At 45.1% G+C, this 18959-nt stretch overlaps 2 protein-coding genes across 6 annotated transcripts in view; one reads left to right on the top strand and one right to left on the bottom strand.

Annotated features, from left to right (window-relative positions):
* The window catches only part of PPP4R4 (protein phosphatase 4 regulatory subunit 4), a 100451-nt gene extending 96861 nt beyond the window's left edge, over positions 1–3590 (top strand). For 3 of the 5 annotated variants that reach the window (XR_014071930.1, XM_081552165.1, XM_081552167.1), the window contains one exon: positions 2499–3590. Coding sequence is in view for 2 of the 5 variants with exons in the window: in XM_081552165.1 (XP_081408291.1) it covers positions 2499–2523 (25 nt within the window). In the remaining 3 variants the exon portion in view is untranslated. The remainder of the gene's footprint in view (positions 1–2498) is intronic. The other 2 variants (XR_014071931.1, XM_081552166.1) reach the window with 1 other exon arrangement.
* A 504-nt stretch (positions 3591–4094) lies between these two features.
* Positions 4095–14577, bottom strand: SERPINA10 (serpin family A member 10). The gene is made up of 4 exons (XM_081552168.1): positions 13686–14577; positions 11644–11917; positions 9267–9417; positions 4095–7387 (listed from the first exon to the last, which is right to left on the bottom strand). Exons 1-4 carry the CDS (start codon positions 14404–14406, stop codon positions 7196–7198), a joined length of 1338 nt encoding a protein of 445 aa, XP_081408294.1. The 5' UTR covers positions 14407–14577; the 3' UTR covers positions 4095–7195.
* Between the last annotated feature and the right edge of the window lie 4382 nt (positions 14578–18959).

Raw genomic sequence — 18959 nt, 5'->3', positions numbered from 1 at the left:
TCATTGTATTTAATCACCCAGTGCTCAGAAGGATGGGTGTAATGATGCCAGTTAAGAAATACTACTGCAGCATATAATCTAGAGTTGTGGGTCCAATAAGCTAGAGATTTCTACAGACATTTGTTCCTTAAAGTTATAAGGAACCCCTTCATGGTTCCTTTTTGTACACCAGTTGTATCTTATTTGAATTGATGAAACTTTTGTTTCTCTTAGGTTAGACATGTAAGAGGGTAGTGGGGGGAAAAATCAACGTAAGTAGAGGTCATACCCACATAGAAGCGATTCATCCAAGATATTCAAACTATAGTTATGGGTTTCCTCTTCCATATGGGATACCTGACTCTTCTGATTAGAAGAGAATTTAAACAGGATTCAGATTTTCTTTTAGACATAGTTCACTTAATTCATGAATGAAGTGAAAATGAAAGTCGCTCAGTCACGTCCAACTCTTTGCAACCCTATGGACTATATAGTTCACGGAATCCTCCAGGCCAGAATACTGGAGTGGGTAGCCTTTCCCTTCTCCAGGGGATCTTCCCAACCCAGGAATCAAACTGGGGTCTCCTGCCTGCGCTGCAGGCAGATTCTTTACCAACTGAGCTATCAGGGTAATTCATGAATATTTTGATGAATATTTTCTAATAAAGTTTCCATTGTGCATCTTTTTGCACTTCAGAAGCTCCATACTGGAGTCCCATTTAGGAACTGAACTGTATTATAATGTGTTCTAAACTTTTAATTGGCCATTGGTATATACAAATATAGATGTATTCCAAATTCATTTAAAACTTAGAAGCATATTTATGAATAGAGCTCAAGGAAAGAGTGGGACTACATAATAGAAAAAAATTGATAGTAAATAGAAAAAATAATATTGATGGTACAGGTACTCTGTTACTACAGAGAATCTCTTAGCCATACAATTATTGCTCTAATGACTGTACTGTGGAAGTTCCATTTAAAGTCTTAAAATAGAGGCAGGACAGGGTCATGTTCTGTGGAGAGCACAGGGCTGGAGCCTCCTGCTCTGGTTCCCATGGCAGCGAAGCACCATGCGCAGTTCATGTCAGCACTCTGGTCCTCGCTGTGCCCCTCTGTGAAATGACAGGACAGACCCAGTTCATCCTCTGAGGCACCCAACCTTTTGACATCCTGAAATCCTTCCTCTTGATCAGTCTTGACCCTCTTCCTCTCAAAAGACTGCTCTGGAATTCTTCTATTGAAGAACACATTTAATAATATCAGAATGCAATTCATTCTCTTCTCATCTTTTAAATAAGATACTCATTTATTTTTAAAAGTAAAGACCATTGCAGCCTAATCTACTTATACCAGCTCTCCATTATTGGCACCAGTTGTAAAGAATCCACCTACCAATGCAGAAGACACAAGCAATGGGTAAATTCGATCTCTGGGTCAGGAAGATCCCTTGGAGGAGGAAATGGCAACTCACTCCAGTATTCCTGCCTCAGAATTCCCATGGACAGAGGCATCTGGCGGGCTACAGTCCATGTGGCCACAAAGAGTGGGACACAACTGAGCGACTGATCATTATTTCAGATTACTTCTTTATGTGTTCTTTCATTGTTGAGCATGCTTTTCCTTTTTATGGACTAAATTTTATTTTGCTCAATATTTATAATATATAATTATATAAATAATCATATAATCAGTTGCATGTATAATTGTTTAAAAAAATGAATCTAGAAACAAACACTGCTAACCAGTCACATGAAGGTTGTTTTTTTCCTGAATATTTGGAAGTAGGAGGTGTATTGGTATCACAGCTGCTTGGTTAATGTGTAACTGAATCTCCAAGTCCACAACCCTCTCCATGTTATGTGGTTCTAATTTAGACTTTCTCGTGAAAGCACGCTGCCACGTAACTGAAACAGGCATCAGTATCTGCAGACATTAGTCATGCTTCTGTGGACTCTTATCCACCATTCAGCACCGTGGCATATCCAGATGAAAATCAATCCTTTTTGCTTAAAACAAGCCTGTGAAGTGATTTCAGAAAGTATTATTATCTCAGTTTTGCTGCTTAAAAAAATTCTATGCAATACATTCTCCAAATTTCCATTGTCATAAAGATGATACATCTGGCATTTAAAAATATCAGTGTCTTAAAGGAAGTTTAGGAATACATCATTCCTTATGTTTTACCAGGCCAGATGATTGATAATTTTAGGTTGTGTTAATTTCCGCTATGGTTATAGAAAATGAAAAACAGGAAAAGTATGAATTGAATTGAATGCTATGTTAGATGCACATAAGAATGAGTAATTAAAGGTTATTCCAAGTAAACTTTAATGTGTCATTCACTTGTCTGCTTAATCACAGTTCTCACATATTAGGTTTTTTCAAAGTAGATTATATCGGTTTCTTTACTTTGTAAGTATTATATGGATAAACTTTTTCATGTTTTGTTTTCTTTTTTCTTCTCCTTCCCCCCCCCTTCCTTCTCTTCTCTCTTTCTTTCTTCCTTTCTGTCAAAGAAAATCCAGAAAATCCAATCCTTAGGCCATCTCCTTGATGAAGGAGGCAAAACAAAGACAACTGGAGATAATGTGATTGATGGACAAAAGCTAAAGCAATGGTTGATGACTGGAAAAGAAAGAGATACATAATGGCAGCTGATGTTGTTAAACGTTCCATATTTGAAATTATATTCCCTAGGAGGTACAATATATATTTCTTGAACAATAATCTGGTTACAGAATTCCAATGTTATAGTGAAGTGTAATGAAAAACAACATTAGATATGTGCTTTAACTACTGCTACAAAAGAGATAAGTCTGCATTTATTTGTGCAGGAAACCATCTATTTAACTGTGCTAGAGTTTAGCATTTAAAAATTGTATGAAAGGCCCAAATCAACTGAAATCACCCTGCCTAGATAATCACTTGGAGGGGGACTTGGGAGTAAAAAAGACACTGCATTTTCTCACGAATCTCCAAGCCCAATAGAAAAGTCACACTGAAATAGGGTACAAACAGCTGTCTGAAATTATATCAGTCCTGCTATTGTGGTGAAAAGATGTTGTACCTGGACATTCCGAAATTAAAATTTGGCAATGAAAATTCTACAAAGATTTCTGATAACTTTTAGCTATAACTACCTTAAAAATAATAGAGTGATGATTTCCTTTGTTACCTAGAAGAATTTATTTTATAAATACGTTGTTTACATTTTAGATTGTATTTGTCCTTACTGAATTAGAAATGATGAATCTAGTTTGAATCAACTGTTATTCCAAGCTATCATGCTTAAGCTACGTCAACAGCATTTATTTGTACTAATGCTATTATTTCCATCAAAATTTGCCTGTGGAACCTATACAGTTCTTAATTTTAAAAATGTCAGTTCTTGAGATATACCGTATGAAGCTATTGTCAGCTTCTCTATTTCAAAATGCAATCAGCATATAATTATATTGATATTGAAAATATTTGTTTTTTAAAAAAAAATAGACTGATGTATGATAAAGATGATCTAATTTGTGAATGCATATGCGTGTGTGGTTACTTTTTATAATGTGAAATAATGAATAATGAATTTACTCAAAATAAAACATAGGTTAATGAGATACCTGTGTTTGTGAAAACAGTTTTAAATACCTTTCTGCAGTTTTTATTCTATAATTAAAGACAGTTTCTTTTTAAGTAATGAATAAGAAAAGGGCACAGACATCAACTAAAATCACCCAGGGGACAGCTACTCAGTATGAGGCTTTCATGGTGTTTGTTTTCCCCCTTTCCTTACCTATGGCCTCTTTTTCGGCTATTATTTAGTGATGCTTATTATCTTTCATTGAAGGACAATCAGGTAAATGGAATTGTTCGACCATTCATTCTGTCAGTAGTTAAAAATTGATTAGGTATGAGAAGCTTGGCAATACTGGTTAGTTCATACATTCTTTGTGGATTTCACTTAACCGTGTTAGTGATGTCTCCTACTAACATCACTAACGTGGAACTGAATACATTATGTTCTAGGAGAGAGCTTCGGGGGTACATAATGGATGTCAGAGCAGCATCAGTTTTTCTAGCACTTTGGTTCATAGTCAGCATTGACTCTGTTACTTTAAATAAAATGCAGAATTTTAGTTTATTTGTTCAATAATAAGTTTAGCAGAGTTAGGATCTTTTCTTCACCATGCATGCAGGAGAAGAAGAAAGTGATTTGACAGAAAAGTCACTAATGCTATAAAGCTCAGAAATCTACAGAAGTCAGTTGCAGTCTTATCTTAGGCACTAAATTATCAATTAAGACAGTCAATCAAGGTTATGTTTAGAGGTTTTCTTTTTTTCCAAGAGAACATGATAATTTCTAAAATTGTTGAAATATTTGTTAAAATTATACTTCCAAGGACAGATACATAGAGCAAAAGACAAGTTCGTGACATTTATGAATATCCGTATGTATCTCAATTTCCACCGGAAAAAATGATTGATACTCTTGTAAAAGTTCTCAGTCTAACAGCTTATCAAATAGTTCCTTTAAACCAGTTGTATGACAAAGACACATCTTTCTCTAACTGTAGCTGCAGAGAAATAGAGACATCTCTGTTAATTATGGAAACTTGCAGTTTTAAGGATAGGTTCTAGAATATCACTAATCAGCATTATAAGCAAAAAAAAAAAAAGACCTGTAGAATCAATCTTGCTGGCAGAAATAGAGCTAAAAAGATTTTACTTAATAGAGAAGAGCATATAGAGCTTTGCTCCCATAACCTCGTCACATTTAAAAATCATTTCTGTTACTTGACTTCCTGGGCTTTATAAAGATGCCTTTTTCTGGAAGAGTGAGTCCATTTTACCTACAGTCAGTGGCATATGTGAAATAATTTGAATTGAAATAGAAGAGTCTCTTCAGCTTGACTTGGGTTTATACCATGAAGATAAAATGAATTCAATAATCTGATCTCAGTTGTGGCATGTGTGTTAGGAAGCGAGTATGAGTGTGTATGTGTCTGTGTAGGAACAGTTTTTAAAATCTGACCCTTAAACATAGTGAAGTTTTGTTAGAATATTCAGAATTTTCCCCTTCGGTTGAAACAGATTTTTTTGTAAGATCAGTTACATTTTTCCTTGATCTGCATTTTTTCACCATGCATACATATTTAGAAAAGCTAATATCCTTGGAGCTTCTTAAACATATGTGGGGAAATACTAATTTTTTTATAGAGAATAGAGCCATTTTCTGCCTTAAAGAGTAATGCGTTAGATATCATTGTCCCATGTCATCATCGTTTTGTACAAATATGTGCAGAGAAGGCAAGAATTTGAATATATGTTCTATGGATCCTTTGATAATAATGAACCTTTTTATCACTGGGTTTGGCCATATTTATTTCAGAGGGTATTGTGTTCTCTAAACAGTTTATTTCAGAGGGTGTTGTGGCTTTCTTCTCTAGATTTCATTTCTAAAAACATGAGTAATTTGACTGAGCCCTCTTTTATTTCTCTTTCTGCTATTTTTCTACAAATGAACCTCGATAATTGAATAGTAACAAGTCACTTCAGGATGTCAGCTGAAGTTAGTCCTCTGTTTTTGTTTCTTTCTAGGCCCTAGAGTTGACTGGCTTACCGATACCAGTTAGTGCATGTGGGAGGGCATACAGGAATGAACTAATGTCCAGGTTTTAGAATGATAAAGAGTCAGTCTCTAGACTGCAGCTTATTATCTATTCACATTAGGTACTATTCACATAAATCTGTCTGTTGTAATAAGAGGAATAACTAATACAGTAAATCTAAGTACATTTAAATTGGCTAGCAAACAAAAATCCAATTAGGTGGTTAGTCAACCTAGTTGACATTCCAAAAATAGTTAACTCTACTCCTGAGTCTCTGAATTTACTCCTAAAATATTTTCTTGTCTCTATAACAGAAGACAACAGGCTCAAAAACTGTTTTGTTATCTTTCTTTGAACCTTGGGACAGTCCCATTCTATTTAATCACAACGACTAAGTAACTGAGACATGAGCACATGCCGCCTGTTGAACTGCACCCCATGAGATGCTTTAGACAGAAAGAAGAAAGAGTAGAGTCGGCTTGGGGACTGGAGTCGTGAGTGGCAGGGCCCTGACTCTGAGATGCCCTGTATGATTTCTCCATTAGATGCTGTAGGCATAGGACGTCAAGCCCACAATACTTTCAGGGACCCATGAAGATGTCTTACTTCTTGCTATAAGCAAGTTCCATGCTTTGCATTAGTATAAAGATAGATATAACCCAGAATATATTCATCTTTATACAAACACAGTCATAAAATATTTTTATTATGCACACACATATGTGTGTGTGTATGTGCATGTGTGTATATATGTATATACACATATATGTATACATGTATGTGTATATATAAAATGGAAGAAGGACTCCACAAAGGCAAAGGGCCTGGGGCCCATGAAAGCCTTGTGTGCATCCATCTGTGCTCAGTTGTGTCCGACTCTTTGTGACCCTATGGACTGTGGCCCACCAGGCTCCCCTGGGGATTCTCCAGGCAAGAATACTGGAGTGGGTTGCCATGCCTTCCTCCAGGGGCTCTTCCCCAACCCAGGGATTGAACTCGAGTCTCTTAATGTCTCTTGCGTTGGCCGGCGGGTTCTTTACCACTAGCGCTACCTGGGAAGCCCCATGAAAGCCTACTGTGGCCCTTTCTCTGGTTTCCCATTTCTTGGCTTTGTATGAAAAAATTAAAGAGATTGAACTGGAAGATCTATAGCTCAGTTAATGGCTCCATGGCGTAAACAAAGCCACATGGCGGCAGATGCTGTGATCAGGCCTGACTACAGCTCTTTTTTTCTAATTTTAGTTGCCAAGAAATTATTCTATAGTAGATTAATTTGCACCAGGGAGCAGTAAAGGGAGTGAAGCGTACGACCCATGGACACTGTGTACTTGTCTTCTTCCCAAAGACTTCATCTTGAAATAGAGTTCTACTAAGTCCAGATACCAAGATGGTTTCAGTTAATAACATAGGCTTTTAGAAACAGGCTTAAAATAACGGCCAGCTCATACAAACATCTCCTAAAAATAAGCTTGAATTTCATATGCAGATCTATCTAAGAATGGCTCAAACTAGCACTTGAGGACAAGGGGGAGGGACACCTAGTGCCAGTGTCCTGTGTGGGTTCAGACACCTCGGATCCAGCATCGCTGTAGCTCCAAGGACTTGCACGTAAATCACAGGAGAGTCGGATTCACCACCCGGCCTAGAAATAGCATGGTTCTGGAGGTTTCTTCATAGATGATAAAGAGAAATGGCCGATCCACTCTGATGATGGGAGGCATGTAATAAGCAATGATTTCTGATAGGGTTCCCGCCATTGCCTCAGTACCTTCTTCATCCACCTCAATCATTGCTCTTTGTAGAACCTAGGAAAGGAAATATGTGGAAGACCATTTGTGTGCCCATGGAGACGAGGGGAATTCGCTGAACCCCTGAACGCTTTCTGTTATGGTCCTTACCGACAGGGCTGTGCTCTCGGGATGTACTGGTACAGGGCTCATCTGCAGGGAGGAATAGTCTGAGGTTGCCCTAGCAACTGCCTCAAAAGCCCCCCAAACACCAGGAGACATCAGGAACCTGATTGTGAAATTCATTATGGCCAGGGACCAGGGGACTCTGTGGCTGGCCAGTTCACACACACATGGATCAAATCAACAGATACTTACTGAGCATGCACTTTGTGCTACTGATTTTTAAAAATATATATTTATTCATTTGGCTGTACCGGGTCTTAGCTATACATGCAAGGGCATGTAAATCCTTAGTTGCAGCATGTGGAATCTAGTTCCCTGAGCAGGGATTGAACCCAGGCCCCCTGCATTGGAAGTGTGGAGTCTTAACCAGTGGACCACCAGGAAACTGTTACTGATTTTTGAACTGAGCTGATATTCCTCCTGGAAGGGATTTCAAGCTGTCTGGAACCCCTGAGAACTTTGACCTTCTTTCTGACAGGAAGGCAGCTGGGGGGAGGTGGGGCAGGAATGTGGTTATTCTTCTGTAGCAGTTTCCTAGAATCTGATACCACCCTAAGGTGTCCCCTGGAGCAAGCCTCTGGGTCCCTGAAGTCTTTCTGAACTCAGGTGGCCTGGATATAGGCCACCCGTCCTGTTTGCGAGGCCCTTTTGTCCAAGGACCTCATGTAATGTGAGTAATGGACCTGTGTAATTATTCTAAAAGGAGGTAATGAAAACAGTGTATTAATAATAACATCTAGACATTCTCTTAAGTTCCTGGAGTGAAAATTCCCTTCCTGGAGTAAACAAAGGGAGAATAGCAATAATTTACAATTTAAACTCTAAAACCGAAATACATTTCTTCAATCTTTCATGTGTTTGTAGCAGAAATGTGTGTGTTGGATGCTGTAGAGGCAGAACTAGGGACAAAGAATGTAAGTCGGGGGAATTACACGTCAAAATATATATATGAATAAAACTCAAAAACAGTTTTAGCTATTTGTAGATTGAGCTGCTTTTCAAATAAATTCCTTGTCACTGGAAACGTTAAAAAACAAAACTGGAAGATTGTTTTGTAGGGATATATCAGAGGGGGTTTTCACAAGAGGCGGGAAGTTAGATAACCTCTGGGGTTTTCGTCCCTCTCCAAAGCAGTGGACTTCACTGGCAGTCAAGTGGTTAAGATGATCCTTCCACTGTAGGGAGTATGGGTTTAATTCATGGTCAGGAAAGTAAGATCCCACATGCTGCAGAGTGCAGCCTCCCTCCCCACCCCCCCGCCAAATAAATGAATAAAATGGTAAGGTGGTGCAGTTTCATGGAATTCTAAGTGAATCTGTGAACCAGTTCGATTTTGGGGTAAATTTCTCCTTAAGCACTTGAGAGAGAAGAGAGGGAGCTCTACATAAATTAGTTAAACAGATGTTTTAATAAAGTAGCTCCAAATTCTTCAAACATCCAGCTTGGGCACTGTTTCAAGTCTTTGGGAATTTTAATCTAATTTTCTACTTCAAGGCTTCCCTTGTGGCTCAGCTGGTAAAGAATCCACCTACAATGCGGGAGACCTGGGTTCCATCCCTGGGTTGGGAAGATCCCCTGGAGAACGGAACGGCTATTCACTCCAGTATTCTGGCCTGGAGAATTCCATGGACAATATAGTCCATGGGCTCGCAAAGAGTCAGACATGACTGAGTGGCTTTCACTTTTCTACTACAACTCAGCCTTTTATTGACATTCAGTGGGATGGAAAAATATTTGTTCTCTTGGACCCCCCTGAAAGAGTCTGACTTACCTTGGAAACTTTCAGATTTCTTTCAGTAACTGCGAGATCACTCAGGTCAGCCCAGGGTAAGAAGATTCTTTGGATTCCCATCTGTTTAAGCAGCTCATGCATCTTATACTTCTGGTCTAACTTGAACTTTGGAAAGAAAACTTCCATTTTTCTGTGGTACAAGTACATATAATGGTGAACCGTAGACAAAAACCGTGGATTCTGAACACTAAAAAGGTCACACCTTCTTTTCACCTTCCTCCAAGATTATTCCTAGTAACAAGTCTCCTTCAGTTGACTGTAGCTCATTCTGCTCTTTTGTAATGGTCTGACTCAGAGAAGAGAGTTCTGACTTATCAAATATATATTACTTGTGCTTCAGGAAACCACAGTTTTATTTCTCAGTCAATGACTCACATTCTCTTTAAGGAAAGATGCCACACTTTGTATCCATTTCCCTATATCTTAAAAACAACCCAACCAAATACCTCCTGTCATGAATCCTGCAGACTCCTGGAGGATGGCTGTTTTCAGTCCCTATTCTGCAGACTCCCGGGATTCCAGGAGAAACTTGGGAGTCTGGGAATGGACAGGGGGAGGGGAACGAAGGAAATTGTCAACCCCCTACCTATTTTTTAGCCAGAGAAACTCTGATATTTATCTATCTGTCTATCTCTCTGCCTATCTGTCTAGCTATATTGGGTTGGCCAAAAAGCTTATTCAGGTCTTTCTATGCCACCTATAAAGATATACATTGGAGTTCTTACCCTTTGTTTAGAAAGATGGGTTCTGTGACTCAAAAATAAAAGAATGTAAACAACTAATTGGTACTAAATTAGTCTTAAAGAAGTCCGAATGTCTTCATCTGTGAAGTACAGCTAAAATACCAACACCGATTTCACAGTGTTCTTCAGAGGAGTCAATGACCTAACATGTGTTAAGCACCCAGAACAATGGTGTGGAGTAGAGACTCAATGAATATTCATTTCCTTTTGCTCCCTCAACCCTTCTTTCTTCCGCTCTTGTGGAGTTGGGCAGGGCTGTCACACTGGAGTGTAACTGAGGACATTGTAGGTCTTGAAGACTGATTTAGAAATTGATTCACCTAAACATTTGTTGAGGGCTTAACTACTTTGAAGTCCTTTGCTAGGCTCTAAGGATTTGAAGAAGAGGAATGAAGATAAAATGAACACTGGGACCTTTAGCTGGACTCCCCTCTGTGTCAGATTCTAGAGTGACGGATTCAGGAGGCATCGCCTTGGCCTCCTGACTGGCGCTGACTTCCTTGTACCCTGATGGGTGGATTAATTTATTCCACAAGCATTTTCGAGCCTGCCCTGTGCTCCTGCCCCTGCTCTCTGTGCTCAGCCCCCTCCCTCTGGTCTCATGGTTCCATTTATGTGCTGCTGACTGCTGAGCCTGGACCTCACCCTGCACACACCAGATCCAGCTGTTGACACCCAACTGTTGCCTTTTTGATATCCCCATCCGGCTAGTAGGTATTTCTGATCCAGCTGTTTCCAACTCAACTTTTGCACATACCCCTCGGCATGTTCGTCCCACAGTCTCCCTTTTCAGTATGTGGCAAATCCTTCCAGTTGCTAAGGCCAAAAACTTCATCTTTGACTCCCCCCTTTCTCTCTCACCCACATCCAGTCCATGGGCCAATCCTGTGACTTCCAGGTTCACAGATCCAGGACCTGCTGCTCCTCCTTGCCTCCACTGCCACTACTCCGAGCATCCTGATCTGGGTGGTTACGCTGACTACGTGACTGGTTCCCTTGCTCCTCCCACATGGCCGCAGTGTCTTTTCTCAACAAGCACAGACCATGTTGCCACTCAGCTTGGCTCCAGTGGCTTCCCATCTCTTTTGGGAAAAGCCCAAGTCTTTCCCAGGACCTGTAACATACAGTCCTGGGTGACGGGTGCAGGTTTCCCTGCTACGTCATCTCCAAACTGCTGCAGCCTCACCGGCCACCTCATTGTGCCTTGAACCCACCAAGCACCCTCCCAACCCTTGCACACTTCCGCCTGTAACTCTTCTCTACCCCAGGGCACCCTCACAGCCCTCCTTCATCGTAAGTGTTTGCTTACGTCCTACCTTCTTGGTCTGGCCTTCCCTGGTGCCCACGTGCACCGCACTAGAATGTGACTCCCTGAGGAGGGCTGGCATCGTGCGTGCATCACATGCCTGACAAGTGGGGGAGCCTCGATAAGCACTGGCCAAGTGAACGAGGAGCCAGGCACTGTGATAGATGCTGACAGAGTGGGAAACAGGACAAATGCAGCCCCTGCCATCAGGGAGCCCACCGTGGGGCAGGATAGGCACAGAACGAAATTGTGAGGGCCCACAGGGAAGGAGAGGCTGAGCTGGAGCCGGGCGACACGAGAGCTGTACCTGGTTTTCATGTTCCTGAGCCACGTGTCCACCAGGTCTGTGGTCAAGTAGTCTTCAAGGGTGAGATGGTCACCTATCCCCCCCATGAGGACCACCAGCATGGAGGCATTTCCTCGGTAGGGCAGCTTGAGGACATGGCAACGAAAATGCTTGTCAAAAGTGGAGGCAAACTTGCCTGACCTGTACATCATGGGCACCTTGACTGTCTTGTACTTGTCCAGGTAGAAAGTATCCATTTCGGTAAGAGCAGGGTCAAAAGGAATCAGCCATTTCCCTGAACAGGTAAGAAAGGAACTCATTATAGAAATGACCCTCGCCCAAAGCATCCTTCTTGCCAAAGTAATAAAGGGCCACTGTTCTGTCCCCCTTTCTGCCCAACTAGGAAAGGTATCCTTACTGGATTTGTTTTGACCACAGCTCAGGCAGTCAGGAGAAGAGCATGGCAACCCACTCCAGTATTCTTGTCTGGAGAATCCCCATGGACAGAAGAGCCTGGGGGCCTACAGTCCATGTGGTCGCACAAAATCGGACATGAGTGAAGCGACTTAGTATACATGCATGCAGGCAGCTAGAATAAATTTCCCAAAGATCAGCCTTTCCCAGGCTTCTTTCCTAACTGGCAAAATATGAATCCAGGGACTTCCCTGGTGGTCCAGTGGTTAAAAATCTGCCTTCCAATGCAGGGGACACAGGTTCGATCCCTGGTCCAATGCAGGGGACACAGGAAGCTCCTACATGCTGCGGGGCAACTAAACCCGAGTGCCACAACTATGCAGCGTGACGGAACAGAGACCTGACACAGCCAAAAATAAATGAATATTAAATACACACACGGATCTGCCCAACGGCCCTGCTGGAATCACACCAAAGCAAGGAGATGTCTCCTAACCACCTCTGGCTCCCTCACTGTTCTGGACAAAACACGGGGTGAACAAAAGTCACTCATTCCAAATGATGCCCGAAAGACCCACTTCCATCTATGCTCGCTCCCTTGTGGTTGGTTAGCTCCAACCTAGAGAAGACTTTTGGAGAAGGAAATGGCAACCCACTCCAGTATTCTTGCTGGGAGGACCCCATGGACAGTGGAGCCTAGCGGGCTACAGTCCATGGGGTCGCAGAGAGTCAGACATGACTTAGCGAATGAACAGTGACAGAGGAGACTTTGGGCCTGGCCACAGCCCTGTCTGCAGGAAGGGCTCTCTGACCACTCCTTTGGTGCATACAGTGTGCAAACAGAGGCCACCGGGGCAGACGTGATGACATTCCCACCCATCCTGTGCTCAGTGAGGCTCTGAGGGGAGGGGCGCCTTGTCAACAAGTAGCCGCATGACCCAGAGGAGGCCGCCAGCATGCAGATGTGTGACTCTACGCACAGATATCTGTCTGGCCTGGCTCAATGAAAGTCCTCCGTCCAGACATTGGAAGTCCCCTAGTGTCACCTTCCTGCTACAACGGTGGCCACGCGAGGCCAGTGCTCCATAAGAAAGGCAGGGTGGAAGGGACCTGGGATGAACCCCTCATCTGAGTTCAGCTTCTGCCGTTTACCATGTGACCTTGATCTAGCCAACCTCTCTGAGCCTCACTTCTCTACAGTAGGTGGGAAAGTCTGCATTTTCTATACGGAGAATCTGAGGATAAGGGATTTTGTCATTTGCCCCAGGTCACCAAAGTAGAAGGTGAAGGAGCAAAGATGCAACTCTAAATATCTCAGATGGTCTGCTTTTTAAAAAAAAAAAAAAAAACCCAGAAGGTTCCCCAGGTCAGAAGGAGGAGAGCTGTGTAGATATGCTTGGAAAATCACCAGTAAGCCCTGCAGGCATGAGGGCCTCCAGAGCAGGGGCATCAAATGGACACGTTGTCTGTCTGGCACTGTGCCCGGTACATCCTACCTGTTCAATGTATGTTTCAATCTGTTTGTGAAACCTGAGAACAACATGTTCCTAGGAAATCCCTTGGCATCAACCGGACACAGGCCCAGCAGGAAAGGAAGAGACAGGTGAAGAGACCCACGGCTCTGGAAGAGTAGAATGTTATCCAAGTACCTTTGAACAAGATGTAATCCACAAGAATTAATTTGGTGTCAGGATTAATCTCATCAAAGAGTTTGGGAAGTTTCCCCTGCGTCTCTTGGTTCATGTAATGATTCATGAGCCTTTTGGCCTGGGAAGTGTTGCGAAAATTCACAGTCACACACTCTGTATCGAAATACCTCTTGGAGAGATTGAGGAAGGTCTCTCTGATGTCAAAGTCCTTGTGGATGAAGGCGAAACTCCCCTGGGCCAGGCCCAGCTCTGGGTTGTGGGAGAGGCTCTCTCGCAGCTGCTTGAAGAGGGCAGGCAGGCGTTGCGGTCGGGTCTGGTTCAAGGCCTGCAAGAGGAGTCCCTCCAGCTGGGCTCTGCTGTGCCCCCCAGCCCCCAGAGTCAAGGCTGCCATGGCCCAGGCCAGGCCAAGTGGGGAGAAGACCACGTTGCCATCATGCTTCAGGGAGATCTTACGTAGCAGGCTGAACCCCAAGTTGGAGGCCTCCCTGGAGAGCTTCTGCCCCTCAGCCGACAGCCAGGGGGAGTCTTCCTCTCCCTCCTCCTCCTCCTCTGGAGCCCACAGTCTCTCGCTGGTCTGGCTGGTCTTGTTTTGGGCCCTGGGGGTCAGCAGAGTCTCCAGCCCTGCCTGGGCCTCTGGCGAGCGGGAAGCAAGGGTGGAACCGGGTACCAGCCACGCCTGGGCCAGGAAGCAGGCTAGCAGGAGGCTCAGCACCACCCGCATCGGGGCAGCGTGGAGGCCCGGGAGGCACCCGGTCAGCAGCAAGTCTTCCTCGGGAGAAAAGAAGGCAGAGATTGTCCTTAACTTCTGATGCTTATCTCCTCCCTGGGTACTGGGACAGCTCCTCCCATGACCCCGCTTCCTTCCTGGGGGTCGGGGCTTGTCTCCCCGAGGCAGCGCAGGGGAAACCCTGAGCAAGTAGGGTCACGTTTGTCGCCTGAGTCAGTGGGAGGGGAGGTGTCTTATTTCACGGAGAGAAACCTCCTCGAGTTTCCATCGGGGACCGGCCCTCGGGCAGCTCCTGGTCTCCCCCAGCTGTCCTCACTCATCCCACTTCCTCCCAGGGGGGTGACAGGCAGCCAAGAAGGGAGGGGCGGGAGGGGATGTGGTGTGGGTCACAGCAGTGCCGGGAGTCGGGAGGTCTTCCCAGACCTTTCACTGTCTGCTTGCTGCATTTGCTGCCCTGGATCGCTGGGCAATACAACAGCCCGTCCAAGCTGGGCTGTGGGGACTTGGACCTGGGGACACCTTGGGTTGGGGACTTAGAGGGTCTGGGTGGCCATGGGGCAAGGATGAGTGCTGAGTTTGCCTGATTCTGCGATAGACACCCCTGTGCCTCCCCTACAGCGCTCGGCCCAGCCGTGGGGCCCAGTCACAGAGATCCTCTCAGGACTTCCTGCCTTCACTCTCCCTGGAGCCCCCCAGGATAGGAACGGATGATGAGCCAATTCAGACCACTCGCGCCTGGGCTAAGCTCCGCTTGGACGGTCTCACCTAACCCTCACCTGTGAAGTGCATCCTCCTGACCACCCCGAGGTTGCCTGTTCTAGCGGAGCCAGCCTTCCAGCTTGGGCAGTGGGTCTCCAAACCCCAGGCTCCCCACCAGTGGCCCCTCGCTGGCCTCCCTCTCATCCTTGGGCACAGAGCCTAGCTCCCGATCACCTGTAGTTTCATCTGAATAAACTCCTTGGGCACACGGGGCTCCTGGTGACCAGCTGACACCACCAGAGGCTGGCTGGGAAGGTCACTGAGAGGCACTCTCACTCTCTTCTGAACCCACTGCCCCAGGAGGGCCTGGGTGGGGCAGGACCACTCAGCGCAGCGCACACAGGGCAGGGGAGGCCGCAGGCCTCACTGAGCTTCCATCAGCAGAGACCCTCACCCTGAGCCAGGCCACCTGAAGCAAAATGTGGTGACAGGGTAAGGTTCCCAGGCCTCTTGTTGATGCAGAGGCCTGTGTCCTCGCTGTACGGGCAACAAGATGACCCCTGGCTCCGGGACTCAGCACATTGCTTTTGGCTTTTGCTAAACAGTGTCATAGGATCCAGGGCCTCATTCTTTCCGTAGCTTGAGTGGCATGACCTTACTCAGTGAAATACTCCTCTGTTTTCTGTGAGCATTTAGGAAGCTCTGCCCAATTCTAAGTGGCAAGCCTGCATTCCATAGGTAACTCCAGCATTAAATGTGCTGGATAAAGACCTGCTGGAGTGTACCAAATGTACCCAGGCTCATGCCTTCATTATATCACAGGCTTTCACACCCCTTTGTAAATTAATCCCACAGCAGGATACTCTTAAAGTCAGAGTCACTTCTGTCTGTGATGGTTTCCACGTGGTGCTAGTAGTAAAGAATCTGCCTGCCAATGTGGGGATGCTGGTTTGATCCCTGGGTTGGGAAGATCCCCTGGAAAAGGAGATGGCAGGGTGGGTTCTCACACATTCCCACTCATCTCAGTATTCATGATCAGCAGGAAGAAAGAAGATTTCCACATACCTTAGTAACAGCAAACTGCCCACCACCTGGTGCCAACAAGAAATTGCCATAACTCTGAACTCTCATTCTCCTCCAATGAGCTTTTATTCAAAACAACCCTCCCCAGCTTCCTCCCAGAAGCTAATAAAAGCCAGCCTGGCCTTTGTGTCTTTGGGAACTGCCTATGGTTTTCCAGTTTGCCCTGAATTGCAATTCCTCTGCTATTCCTGAATCTACTCATCTTCACTTCATTATAATTGCCATTAATTTTGTTTAAGGGGCTTCCCTGTTGGCTCAGATGGTAAAGAATTTGCCTGCATTGTGGGAGACCCAGGTTCTATCCCTGGGTTAGGAAGATCCCCTGGAGAAGAAAATGGCAACTCACTCCAGTATTCTTGCCTGGAGAATACCATGAACAGAGGAGCCTGGCAGGCTATAATCCATGGGGTTGCAAAGAGTCGGACACTACTGGATGACTAACACTTTCACTCTCTAAGGGGATTCCCAGGTGGCTCAGTAGTGAAGAACCCACCTGCCAATGTAGGAGACATGGGTTTAATCTCTGGTCCGGGAAGATCCCATGTGCCATGGAGCCACTAAGCCCATGAGCCACAACTACTGAGCCCACATACCACAGCTACTGAAGCCTGCCCGCCTAGAGCCCGTACTCCACAACGAGAAGCCACTGCAGTGAGAAGTCCATGGACTGCAACTAGAGAGTAGCCCCGGGTTGCCACAACTAGAGAAAAGTCCGTGCAGCAATGAAGACCCACCAGAGCCAAAAATAAATAAAATTAAAAAAATTTTTTTTCTGTTTAAGGATGGCACAGAGCTGTGGCACCCTAAATAAACCTGAGCAGTAAGAAATCAACCACTCACTCACCACTTTTCAGGCCTGAATGTACCTGGAGCTGCAAACCCACCCCCAAATCCAGAAGCAGCAGGGACTCACTTGCTTGGGCAGACAGGTCTCTGGGAAGAAGCCCAGGGAGCTATGTGGGGCTTGCACAGAGTGTTGTGGGCATGACATCTCAAGCCTACAAAGCCTCTTCTGCTGGCCTCCTCTCTGCGGAGGAAGCCCCCTGTGTCTACAACAACCCTCTTAGCTCCCCCACCTCCTCGCCCACCCCATCCAGTCCAGGAATGAAGGCTCAGCGCTGCCCAGGTTGCCACCCCCTCCCCTGGGAATGCACCCAGAGAGGACAGAAGGTCTTCTCTCCCCGACCCTCGTTAGGCAGACACTGTGAAGCCTCCCTTTCATCTACTGCTCTTACCAGTGAGTGGCCCCCCTGTGCCTGCGAAGGTCCTTCATTCAGGGCAAAGACAGAAGGTTAGGGCTTGTAGCCGAAAGCCTGCAGCAAATATTTGCTATTCCAAAGTGTGATCCTCTCATGGGGCTGTTACTGATTAACATCCTGCTTGGAGATGGTGGCGTTTCTGGGAAAGCCAAGATGGAGAGAGAGGCTTCCCATAATCCCCTGCAATCCTGCACCCCTGACTCTTGGGCAATTCCTCCATGAGAGCATCTGCTTCGCAACCCAGGCAGCACCCCAGTGAGATCCAGCTCCTCGTGGGACATAGCTGCTACAGGCGCTGAACACCTCACAGGAAGGAAGGGCTGGATCCCACGGAGGCCTCCTGGGTCCCCAACTCAAAGCTGGGCTCCGTGTGAGGAGGGAAGGCAGAAATGAGTAAGACCTGCTCCCAACACCTCCCAGGGAACTTTTCAGTCCTCTGGGAGAGCTGTTGTTGTTGTTTAGTTGCTAAGTCGTATCCAACTCTTTGCAACCCCATGGTTTGTAGCCCGCCAGGCTCCTCCGTCCATGGGGATTCTCCAGGCAAGAATACTGGAGTGGGTTACCATTTCCTTCTCCAAGGGATCTTCCCCACCCAGGGATTGAACCCACATCTCTCCCATTTCCTGCATTGGCAGGAGGATTCTTTACCACTGTGCCACCTGGGAAGTCCCCCCCAGTGGGAGAGACAGGCCCTTTAATCACCACCAGCCATACAGAGCCTATTTCAAGGTCAACTCTCTGCTTCACCGGGTCGACGAACTCGTAAGACTAAAATCCTCAAACACCCAAAGTCAAGGCTGATGTAGACCCTTTAGGACAAAAACTCTCAGACTATTAGACTCTTTTTTTATGATATAAATATTTTATGTGCCCTTTGCTACACTGAAGTGAAATTTGTAGTTAATAGAATCCACCCACAAAATTTAAAAAATAATAATAATGCTTTATAATATGGAGGGGAAAAGGAAACCATAAGAACATAACGTTTCTTTTCGTACGTAAATGCTCTGCATGCTACACTAGAAGCGGTAGTGACACCGTCAGATGTGGGACCAGGTGAGAGAGCTCTCTACCGCACACCTGTTGTATTGGCCGTTCCACACCACAGCCACGATCACCACCGGTGATGAGGTTTTCTGCAGTGGCAAGGCACGTTCAGTTCCCAAAAAACAAAATACAAATCTTCCTCTGATTTATTTTCATAGAAAATTCCATGGGAATTAAAAATTGGTGGGGAGAGGGGATTGGCGTTTTTAGCTGAGCTAAATTACCTGTGGCCCTGTGAGAATCTAGGCTCAGATCATTTAAAAGTGGAGTTTTCAAATGTCCCACCCACATGGACTTGCAGCGGGACATTGCAGTCACGTGACACCACTTCATCGTGGGGAACAGGCCTGTGTGTTTCCAGTATATCTGGCATGTCTGGCCCGCACTCACGGAAACCCAATAGCGCTGCTCCAAATGGTTGTGGAAATCAGAAATGCCCCAGCAAGTTTCCAGAGGGTT

Source organism: Giraffa tippelskirchi, chromosome 12, assembly GCF_054371585.1.
Source record: "Giraffa tippelskirchi isolate mGirTip1 chromosome 12, T2T-mGirTip1v1.2.pri, whole genome shotgun sequence".
Taxonomy (NCBI): domain Eukaryota; kingdom Metazoa; phylum Chordata; class Mammalia; order Artiodactyla; family Giraffidae; genus Giraffa; species Giraffa tippelskirchi.
This window is presented reverse-complemented; position numbering and strand designations above follow the sequence as displayed.

Bases quoted from the DNA above. Each gene is read 5' to 3' on its own strand.
- SERPINA10 (XM_081552168.1), bottom strand. From the start codon at position 14,406: ATGCGGGTGGTGCTGAGCCTCCTGCTAGCCTGCTTCCTGGCCCAGGCG. The intron at 9,418-11,643 runs GTACAGCTCTCG...CTTGTACCACAG, and splicing joins CTCAGGAACATGAAAACCAG to AAAAATGGAAGTTTTCTTTC. The intron at 7,388-9,266 runs GTAAGTCAGACT...TTCCTTTCCTAG, and splicing joins GAAATCTGAAAGTTTCCAAG to GTTCTACAAAGAGCAATGAT.